This window comes from Spermophilus citellus (genome assembly GCF_964194105.1).
Source record: "Spermophilus citellus genome assembly, chromosome: 2".
In the NCBI taxonomy this organism is placed as follows: Eukaryota; Metazoa; Chordata; class Mammalia; order Rodentia; family Sciuridae; genus Spermophilus; species Spermophilus citellus.
Window position 1 is genome coordinate 133,975,713 of NC_138183.1, and position 11,718 is coordinate 133,987,430.

Genomic DNA, 11,718 nt, shown 5'->3' on the forward strand with positions numbered 1-11,718 from the left:
CTTAATGACTACTCTTTACAAGAGCCTACCACATGCCAGACGTTGTGCTGTGTTCCCCTGCACTGCTCCATTTACTCCTCAGAAGCCTGAGCGAGAGGAACGGAGATCAGCCTCATTCTACAAACAAGGGCACTCAGGCTCAGAGAGGGAAAATCTCTTACAGAGGTCATACAACCAGAACCAGCAGAGTTGAAATCTGAATAATGCCCTTTCTGTTGTAACTTAGTGCCAGGAAAAGTCATCATAGTGGGGATGGAACTAGTGGAGGAATCTACACTGGAACAACTTATGCTCCTTCAATTTTTTTCCTTCTCTCCAGCTAGTCTGGCTCCAAATCAGCACAAATTACAGAGAGAAAGCTCTCCTTGTCACAGACTTCCGAAGATTCTGGGTACAGAATGACCAGTGGTCTCAGTCTACACTCCTAGAAGGTCAGGAAGGGATTCCATTGAGCAAGTTGTAGGAGGCAAATGAAGTAGGAGTTCCTCTATTAAACTTGTCCTGGCTTCTCTAAATTTCAGATGATTATGTAATATCCATATGTGTGTATCATGCTAATTAAGGTCTGAAGCCCTCTCCCAGATCCCAGCCACTATACCCAACACCCATACCCATCTTTCCAAGCTCATTCTTATGTTATCACTATTTTAATTCATCCATCTTAGGCATGAGTCTCTCTGAGATATTTGAACCATTCATTCACTTATGATTAATTTTAACTATTCATTGCTCTCAAATGTGATAATTTGTATTCACTAGATGTATACCTATTTTAAAGGGCTTTATGTCATATAACTGACAGCTGCTTGAAATGATGAAAAATTAGATGTATGGTAATGTACACTGTTTACAGTCCATCTTTCCATCAATGGTCATTTCCATAGAGAGGAGCTCTGATATCTCTGATATTTCCATTTAACAGCCTAACTAAATCCCTGCATTATTCAAGTTTCAACAAAGATTTAGTTAATTGTTTATGTGTTATTTGTCTTGAAAGTTAGAAATCAAAGAATGTTTCTCTACTTAATAAAACTGCAAAGAGAATTTAAAAAAGAAAAACTCCCTAAATGATAGGAACTGGGGACCATTTGGATTGGTGAACACATTTATGTGTGGGGAAAGTGGCATAATCATAGAGAGAATGAAAGAATGGAAGCTGAGTGGCCACCCCAGACCCTGCCCTATGTCTCTTCCATTGGGTGTTCCCTGAGTTATATCCTTTATAATAAACTGGTCATTCACTTCCTGAATTCTTTGAGTCATTCTAGAAAATCATCAAAACTGTGAGGTGACCTAAGGAACAGAAAGTGAGGCTGTTTCTGTGGGGAAAAAAAACTTACCTGACAAAAGGTATGCATACTGACCCTGAGATAAGTAAAATTCTAAGACTAACCCTAAAAAGACTTATCCATGTACCATCCATCCCTGTGGTGTTGGTGGAAGCAGCAAATATGACATTACTTTCATTATTATGTGAGGGGAAGATTATCTGTGGGGCTTAATGTGATCACATGAACCCTTTCAAAGCAGACAGTTCTTAAGATGATGGCAAAAGGAGAAATTGAAGATTAGCGGCTGGGGTTGTGGCTCTATGGTAGTGAACTAATCTGGCATGTGTGAGGCATTGGGTTCAATCCTCAGCACCACATAAAAATAAATAAATTAAATAAAGGTATTGTGTCCATCTATAACTAAAAAAATTTTAAAAATAAATCAAAGATTAAAATTTTCTAACTTTGAAGATGGAAAGGTCAAAGGAGAAGCAATATGAATGGTCTCCAAAGGCTGAGAGAAACCTGAGGCTATCAGTCAGCAAAAAGCACAAACAAAAACAAAAAGTAGGGACTTAGGCCTACAGCTCCAAGGACATAAATTCTGCCAACAATCTGAATGATTTTAGAAGTGGATTCTTCTCCCTAGCCATGCATGGTGGTGTATGCCTATAATGCCAGACTCTGAAGTCTGAGATAGGAGAGTCCCAAACTCAGAATTGGCAATTTAGCAAAACACTGACTCGAAATAAAAAAGGGCTCAGATTTAGCTCAGTGGCAGAACACCCCTGGTTTCAATAGCAATAAAGGAAGGAAGGAAGGAAGGAAGGAAGGAAAGAAGGAAGGAAGGAAGGAAAAGAAAAGAAAAAGTAGATTCTTCCCCAGAATCTTTAGGTAAGAATCCAGTCAGACCTGAAGACATCTTAATTTTGGCTTCTGACTCATTAGCCAGAGAATCCAGATGAGTCTTAGAACTAGAAAAAAAGTGAGCATTGTTTTAATCTGCTAATTTTTTGGTAATTTGTAACACAATGATAGAAAAATTATTACACACCTACCACCTTGATGGCATCTGGATGTGATGCCTGAGATTAGGCTGCCATCTTGTGACTATGAACAAAAAGAACAAGGGAAGGAGCAAAAGAGTTTCCGAAAGTTGTCTGACATTGAGATGTCTGACCCTTTGTAAGAAACTGGCTACCTTCAGACTTACAATGTGAGAGAACAAACCCTTATTGTGATCACATGAATCCTTTCAAAGGACTGGTATCCCATTATTTGTAGGAGATCACTTCTATCTAATACAGAAATTCATTTGTTTTGAGACTTTGGTTTTCTGACAAGATCTCTATTCTAGTCTCAATTTAAACTGAGTAAAGAAATGTTTGGGTTGAATAATTTTACTCATTTTTTAAAAATTTCATTTTTTAAAAATTTTCCTATGTGACGTTTTAAGAAATATACGAGCTGTTACTTTTTCCTGATTCTTTCCATAGATACTATTTTTCTTTCTTTAAACTTTTAAGAGTTTCTCTTTGTACCTTGTAGTGGGAAATCAAATCACTAAAAATATAATATATAAAGATTTTCATCTGCTTCTAGTTTCTAGGGCCACAGTGATACTTTTATCCATTTTGGCTTTTCAGATCAGAGGCTTTTCTAAAATGTCTGGTAATCCTTGACCAGGTATTCACATTAGATGTCCTAAATTGGCCCCCAGACATGTGTGGGCTCATCAGGAACTAATGTTTCATTTTAGCATATTCAGGTACCCAAACCTATAGGATCTTTCCTCTGGAACCATCCAGTTTCTCCAGGAAAGAATGTACTGATCTCTTGCCTAAGTGTAAAGGAGTTGTTAGAATTTGACTATCAGTATTCAAGGAGCTGTGAAGAGAATGGAACCAGGAGATCATCCCATTTAATATTCAGACAATTTAATATTCAGGCAATTCAATCATCCCTTCATTCAGAAAAAAAATAAGAATTATTAAGTTACTATGATGTGAAAGCATGCTGCCAGGTACTGGAGCTACAGCAGTGATTGAGACAGTGTCCTTGCTTTCCAGGGGTTTAGACTCAGAAGGGAAGACAAATACTAAACAAATAATTACAGTAGTGATACATATATCTATTCTAGAACCAATATTCAATGGCACATATAACAAAGTTGCGGGAAGCCATCCATGAATGACTTGAGGATCTTCACTCAGTATGGCAGCCAGGAAGATTTAGGTTTGGCATTGCAAATTATCCATGGCTCTCCCAGGACAATAGATTGGCCAATGTACCTGACCTTTATCTCTGCTCTACTAGGAAAATCCCTCATAGTAGCTATGGAGTTGGGCATAACCTGTCGGAAATTGAACAGCCCCAACTTTAATCTTTTTTTGGTGAAGAACAGTCTATGGAAGGCCTTTGATGTTTCCCGATACAAAAAAAGCAGGCAAGGGCTCCAATTTGCCAGAGTCTAGAAGCTCAATCCATCTGATCCGCTTGCCTGTCCTGCCCCCGCTTTTGAAACTACTTTCTGTGTCCAGTGGTGTTTTCATCATTCTATTTTTCCTAGCTTTAATTTCTCAGCCAGCCCATTCTACCAAGGGGAACACCATTTCCACTGCCCGCATGGGCCTCAGGTGAGACAAAGTGGTTCAAGAGAACTGGGAAGAGAAGAAGCAGGAGATGGGAGTTAAAAGGAGTTCTGCCACACCCTCCCTCCACTCACTCCAGAATTCCAGCTTTATACCAGGTGGACATCTCACTGCACTCATATTCTCAGCTTGGCTACCTCCTTGACAGAAGTTACAGATCAAGATATGGCTTTCAATTATCCCTTGCTGATCCCTTTATTCTCCCCCTTTCTGTGTAAACTCTCCTCAGTTACCTATTTGAGTTTTCAATTTGCTTCCTGCCAAAACTATGACTGAAATAGGTGTATATGAAAAGACTATTGACACTAGTAAGTGGGGATAAGGAAATTAAAAAAAAAAAAAAGTGGAGCAACCAGGTTTCAGCAACAGTGTAAATCATTACTATCCCAAGGCAGAAGGGGTCAGTAAAAGGAAAACATGTTACTATAGGCTGGTTGAAAACACAACTGTGGCAAGAAAGAATAGAAAAAATAGTCCTCTTTCTCTATTTCCTTCCCTTTCTCACCTCCAATCTTCCATTGGTTAAATTCAATATGAAGAAAATCCCAACCAGTACTCAAGTAATGAAGTCAACAGAGATGAGCCTCCTGGGGTACAAATCAGGCAAGAAAGGCTGATTTAGAGAATCAAATAGAAAATAAGCAGCCCACCACACCTCATAGTCAAAAATACTTAAAAGAGACATTTTTTAAAAATTTATTAAGAATATATGTATTTTGGTAATACTTTTTTCTTTTTTAAGAGAGGGCAGATAGCCCCAACATAAAAAATACTCACTAGGCTTCACTAGTGGAAATTTCCTTGAATTATTAAGGGTCAACTTGCCTAGACAGGCCACATGAGGACCTCAGAGCACAACCCATTGTGAGGAATCATAGGTTGTTCCTGAGGTTCTAGAATTCCCAGAAGCTCTGATTCAGTATTGGGAGCTCCTGCTCACAGTTTCTTTACAGCTCTTGGGTGCCCCACACTAGAGGCCCTTCTTTTTCTAAATCCAGATGAACCAGTTAATCTTACTAATGAGTTTTCATCTGCTTGGATCTGTTAGAGGTGAGTCTTCTGTTAGCTTGGGTATGTAAGGGGCCACCTTTAAGGCGTTTTTGCCCTTGAAGAAGTAAGACCAGTCTCCTAGTTACCCAAATCAGAATTAAGAGTAATTAGACAGACTATCTCTGAGAGCTCCTGAACCAGCTGATTTCTCCTAGTTATGGCTTTATAGTCAGAGGGCATGTTCCTATTCCTATTCCATTTAGCCATTCAACATTTGTACCTGATGTTCTGTGAGACAGGAGAACAGGCCTAGGAGCTCAGCAGAAGTTCAGCAAAGGTTTGTTCCCATCAATTGAGTGCAAGGGATCCTTGTATACTTAAGGTGCCAAGCAAAGCTATAATGAGATAGGAAGGTGATGTGCCCAGAAAATTATTTCAGAACACACAGGGCTTTGGGCCAGAAACCTTATAAACCTTTCCTTCATGGCTATGTTCATCCATCCAGTTTCTGTATTTTCTCTTTCAGGATTCCCTATTTATGGAGGGCTGCCTCCTACAAGAGAGAGATTTATGAGCTCTGTGCTGTTTGTGAAGTGACAGAATGTTTTCTCTAATACTAGCTTTCAGAAATTTTGCTTTTTGCCTTTTAGACTTCCACAAAGTTGACTCAGAAACAAAGATACCCAGCCACTAGATGGTAGTTATGTGCTAGTCACGTAGTGAAGTAATAAACTACAAACTCTAAGAATGATTAAAAAATTAGCACATTTTCCAAACCTGTTTCCTATATCAGAAGCATCTCTTATTTAAAAATTTTGTTAAGTATTAAAGAATCAGGGCTGGGGATGTGGCTCAAGCGGTAGCGCGCTCGTCTGGCATGCGTGCGGCCAGGGTTTGATCCTCAGCACCACATACCAACAAAGATGTTGTGTCCGCCGAGAACTAAAAAAAACAAATATTAAAAATTCTCTCTCTCTCTCTCTCTCTCTCTCTCTCTCTCTCTCTCTCTCTCTCCCTCTATCACTCGCTCTTTTAAAAAAAAAAGTATTAAAGAATCAGCTGGGCAGATATTTATGTAACAAATTTTTAAAACAAAAATCTACCAAAAGCCTTATCAAATAAAATCTTACCTTTTTTTTGTTTTTATTTTTGGGTACCGGGGATTGAACTCAGGGACACTTGGCCACTGAACCATGTCCTCAACCCTGTTTTGTACTCGGTGCCTCGCTTTTGCTGAGGCTGGCTTTGAACTTGGGATCCTCCTGCCTCAGCCTCCCAAGCTGCTGGGATTACAGGCGTGTGCCACCATGCCTGGCTCCTTCAGGTGCTTTTGATGCATGGATGAGTGAATCCCCCCACCCCCATGGAGTTCTTAATATACCTTAAAATTTTTTCCTTTAATCCCAGAGGAGGTTTCTGTGTTTTTATTAAATACCTCCATCCTCCCTGGTCTCTTGGGGTAGTTAGTTGACTTCCCCCCAACACCTGCACTATCTTCAAGTAACTGATTTAGACCTACAAGAAACTTAGGAGTCTCCATTTGTCTCAAAACATGGAAAAGTAACCTCTACCCCACTCTCACCTTCTCCATTTCTCTTCTGTTTCTTCTCCATCCCAGGAGCACCAGATCAGCCTGATGAGCCCCTGGGCTCAATGGATCATCAAGCTCCAGTTCAGCAACTTTCAAGTGAATACTTTTCACTTGCAAACCCTTCAGATGTTGATGCTTTATATGATACTTCTTCAGGTGAGACTGTTTTAAGTGAGCATGGTTCCAGCGAGCATAGTGAAGGGGAGCACACTTCTGGTGAACATGTTGAGAGCGAGCATGCAAGTGAACATGTAAGCGAGCACACTTCAGGTGAACAGCCTTCAGGTGAAAAGTCATCAGGTGAACATGCTTCCAGTGAACAGCCTTCAGTTGAACAGCCTTCAGGTGAACATCCTTCAGGTGAACACACAAGTGAACAGCCTTCAGGAGAACAACCTGCAGGAGAACAACCTGTAGGAGAACAGCCTTCGGGAGAGCAGCCTTCAGGAGAACAGCCTTCGGGAGAGCAGCCTTCGGGAGAACAGCCTTCGGGAGAGCAGCCTTCGGGAGAGCAGCCTTCGGGAGAGCAGCCTTCGGGAGAACAGCCTTCGGGAGAACAGCCTTCAGGAGAACATGGTTCAGGTGAACAGGTTTCACGTGAACATATTTCCAGCGAACAGATGACACGTGAACATATTGCCACTGAGCACACTTCAGGTGAAGTACCTTCAGGTGAAGTGTCTGCAGGTGAAAAGTCCTCAGGTGAACCGTCTTCAGCTGAACAGCTTTCAAGTACACCATTTGCAAGCACATCTCCAGGTGAGCCAAAGTAGCTTCAAGTGGGGAGTGGGGAACACATCAGGAGAACCCAATTTTAGGGAAGAAGTATTAAAGAAGCAACCATTAACACTTCACAAATAGCTCTCCCAAAGGTTTTCTAGGTCTCTGCACAATACCAAAAGGCTGTTCCAGGTTTATGGGGCCCTGAAAGCCACACAATTTGCAGGACCCTCTTTAAGAACAATTATACAAATACAAAATGCCAGTTGCCCTTCCAACTACATTCTCCATAAGATATTGTGAATATAAATGCCCAATGACTCCCCTAGAAGCAGCTCATGAAAATGCAAAGTTCTGAAGACTAACAGAATATGAAGCATGCAGAGACAAAAATTAGTTCTGTTGGAGACAAAAATTAGTTCCCAGAACTGCAATTCTGTGACTTACTTAAAAGGGGTTGGTCAAGGAAGGAAAATAAGACCCTAAGTTTGATGCCTCAAGTTAATAACAGACATAAAATGCCTCATATTTCACCCCATTGCATAAGCATTATTATTCTAAACTTTCAGATGGGAGAAGCAAGGCAAAAATAATATGCCCAATGTTACATGGCTAGAAATTGGCAATGGTGGATTCAAACTTAGGCCTATCTACAACTCAGGAGGGCCAGGTAGGTGGATCCCCAAGTTGAGGCCAGCTGGGACAACTTAGCAAGAGTACTCTATCTCAAAATAAAATAAAAAGGGCTGGAGATAATTAGTTCAGTGGTTGAGGGTCCCTGAATTCAACCTCCATATTGTAAATACACACACACTTTAGATCTGTTTAAAGCACAATTTTTTTTCCCCTTTCCTTACTTTATGCTTCCTGAACTAGGAGATTATAAACAGAGACAATGAAAAGAGGTAACATGTAAATATTTCAGCAACCTTTAACAAGGTCAATTTGAGAGGATGGGGTTGTAACAATGGGTCTGATCTTCAGCAACACATAAAATAAATAAGTAAAAGGTATTGTGTCCATTTACAGCTAAAAAATATTTTTAAATAAATTTAAAAAGAAAAGAACAAGGCCAATTTGAAAATGGAAAATAACGTAGGCTCTTTACAAGGTTTGCAACAATACTCTAAAATAGCTTATTAGTTGGTCAAATTTGAATCCAAATGTTTGTGCTTTGTGAGAGTATGACATGAAGCAGGAAAGGGAGCCAGTCACATGACAACATGCTCCTATCAGGTAAGACATGACAAAAAGGCATCTAATTATAAACATCTAGGAAGCCAATAAGGATATGGACTATACTAAAAGTCAGTATTAGATAAACTTGGGATTCATCAGCAATGAAGGTCATAGATGAAGCAATACGAATGAAAGGAATTTCCTCTAGAATAGAGAATATCCTCTATCAAACACAAATCCCTCAGATCCCAACAAGAATTAAGAAATTAATTTTGTATTCATGCTACTTATAACTCATCGTCTCTCCCCAGATGTGTGACTCACATATACACATCTGATCCGTATGGGAATTTCATCAGGCTTATCTTAAAATTTCAGGCACAATGTTAAGTTGCTACACATGTGCTTATATGACTGAGCAAGGAAAATGCCTTCGTGGTGAAGGAGTCTGCACCACTCAGAATTCCCAGCAGTGCATGCTAAAGAAGATCTTTGAAGGTATGTAGGGACCTCTAAAGGCAGTCTTTGCCAGAGAATACATTAACCAACTTATATACTAATACACGGCAGTTGGAGAGAGCAGTGGTCTAGGAGAGGGATCAGGAACTTGGAGATTCAGAAGAACCTCATGCTTTTAAGGATTAAGAATAGAATCCCAAGTACTGATGGGGAGGTAGAGACTCTTCCCAACAGGTCTTAATGTTCTTAAAAGGAGGCAGGGAGATTGGCTCTCTATTTTAAAGAAATGTTGTGTGTTGCCCTTTAGACCACCGAGACATTGACTGTAAGCTCAGGACTATGGTTTGTTTTTTTCATGGCTTATGTTCCTTGAACCTAGTACAATGTTCAGCACATGGCAGGCATTTAGCGAATACTATATGAATAAACTTAATAAACATTTGTCTACAAATCTATGTCCACAGGTTGCCAAAACTTAAGTATATTCCCACATCTCTCTACCCTTATACTCACTCCTCATCCCCAAAATGAGATCTTGGATACTTCCATCCCATGATCATTGCCCAACTCTGTCAGTTGTCTGGTCTCTCATTAGAAATACCATTTTGCCCACAATTCTACAATGTGTGCATTCATCCACCATCACTTAAGAAACATTAATGACACATACCATGGGTCCTTACAGAAAAATGAATCAAATATAGACTATGTACAAATAGATTATGGTCCAATGTAAGAAACAGGAAACAATATTGCAAAGGAACAATTGGTAAATATCTTAAGGCAGAAAAGCACTGGGTGCTCACAAGGGAAGGAGAGATTAGAGGTGCAGAGAAATTAGGGAGAAAGTAGTTTTCAGAAAAAGCTTGTAAGATGTGGGCCAGTGAAGTGACTGCTAATGGGAATGGAATGTCTTTTGGGGGTGATAAAAATATTCTAAAATTAGTGATGATGCTTGAATTCTGTGAATATACTAAACAATATTGTGTTATTCATTTTAAAAGGATAAATTTATGGCACATGCATTATACTTCATCCTTACATAGTTACTTTTTGTGTTGCTCTAAGAGCACCTGAAATCTATACAGCCTTAGCAAATTTCTAGTACATACTATTATATTTTTCTAATTAATTTATTTAACTAGGTATATATAACAGCAGAATACATTTTGATTCATTATACACAATTGCAGCAAAACTTTTCATTTCCCTGGTTATACACGATGTAGTGTCGCACCATATGTGCAGTCATACATGTACCTAGGGTAATGATATCCATCTCATTCCACCATCTTTCCTACGCCCATTCCCCCTCCCTCCCCTTTGCCCAATCAAAGTTCCTCCATTTTCCCCATTCCACCCATCTCCCCCGTTATGGATCAGTATCCCACTTATCAGAGAAAACATTCAGCCTTTGGTTTTTGGGGATTGGGTTACTTCGCTTAGCATGATATTCTCCAACTCTACTCATTTACCTGCAAATGCCATAATTTTAATCTCTTTTAATGCTGAGTAATATTCCATCGGTATATATACCACACTTTCTTTATCCATTCATTTATTGAAGGACATCTAGGTTGCATACTACAATATTAACTACAGTCAGCATATTGTATGTTAGATCTGTAGACTTATTCACTAACATAACTTCAACTTTTTACACTTTGATCTATTATCTCCCCTTTTCTACCTCAAGTCCCAACACTCCCACTCCTTGTTCCTGGTAACCACTATTCAACTCTTGGCATCTATGTATTCAACTTTTTTTTTTTGCATAAACAAATGAGATTATGCAGTTCAAAAAGAGAGAAAGGGGCTGGGGATGTGGCTCAAGCGGTAGCGCGCTCACCTCGCATGCGTGCGGCCCAGGTTTGATCCTCAGCACCACATACCAACAAAGATGTTGTGTCCGCCGAGAACTAAAAAAAACAAATATTAAAAATTCTCTCTCTCTCTCTCTCTCTCTCTCTCTCTCACACTCTCTCTTTAAAAAAAAAAAGAGAGAGAGAGAAAGAAGTCATCAGCACTATGTAAATGCAAAGGGGTCAAGTCCTGAGAAGGGCAGCAGAATGACTAGAACTCAAGTACCCTTTCAGAATAGTGGAGTAATGAATCAGAGTGTCTTAGGGCCAGATATAAGCAGGATTAGGTTGACGACAGTCAACTCTCTGAGAAGTTTGTGGGGAAATGTTAGTATAGGAGAGTAGCATGGTTAAGAGAAAGATTTCTTTGTTTTATCTTTTTGAGTTGGGGAAACTTGAGCATATTTGTAAACCAGAAAGGTAATCAGGAGAGAGGAACAAACTGAAAATACAAGGAGTGTGCAACTGATGGTGAAAGATCCCAGAGGAGGAAGATAGAAGGGAAAGGGGAGAAAAATACACACACGGGGGTGGTAGCCAGCCCTTCATGAGGGCATCATGAATAAAGGTATGAATAAAGGAAGGTTTCTGTTAATTCCAGTCTGTCTTTACTCCTTTCAGGTGGAAAACTCCAATTCATGGTTCAAGGGTGTGAGAACATGTGCCCATCTATGAACCTTTTCTCTCATGGAACGAGGATGCAAATTATATGCTGTCGGAATCAACCTTTCTGCAACAAGGTCTAGAAGACTGGGCCTCTGCTTTTTGCTCTGACTCAGGCAGCAAAAAGCCTTTTCCATCGTACTTGGCTCAATTTATATTATATCACTATAGCATCAACGACTTATCACATCTGCTTCTGCCTGAGCATCAGACAGGATGCTCAAATATCTTTCCTATTCATGCCTTACCCATTCTTTGTCCTCTGTCTTCCCCCTTACTCTCTCAATATTCCAAATTTTCTTTTTTTCAATAAAACCCTCATGGTAGAGAAC

At 39.7% G+C, this 11,718-nt stretch overlaps 1 protein-coding gene across 1 annotated transcript; it reads left to right on the forward strand.

Moving 5' to 3' along the window:
* Positions 1-4,920: 4,920 nt before the first annotated feature.
* Positions 4,921-11,469, forward strand: LOC308641583 (acrosomal protein SP-10-like; the record flags this gene model as incomplete). The annotated part of the gene is made up of 4 exons (XM_081280258.1): positions 4,921-4,972; positions 6,531-7,010; positions 8,781-8,900; positions 11,345-11,469. 4 exons carry the CDS (start codon positions 4,921-4,923, stop codon positions 11,467-11,469), a joined length of 777 nt encoding a protein of 258 aa, XP_081136384.1.
* Between the last annotated feature and the right edge of the window lie 249 nt (positions 11,470-11,718).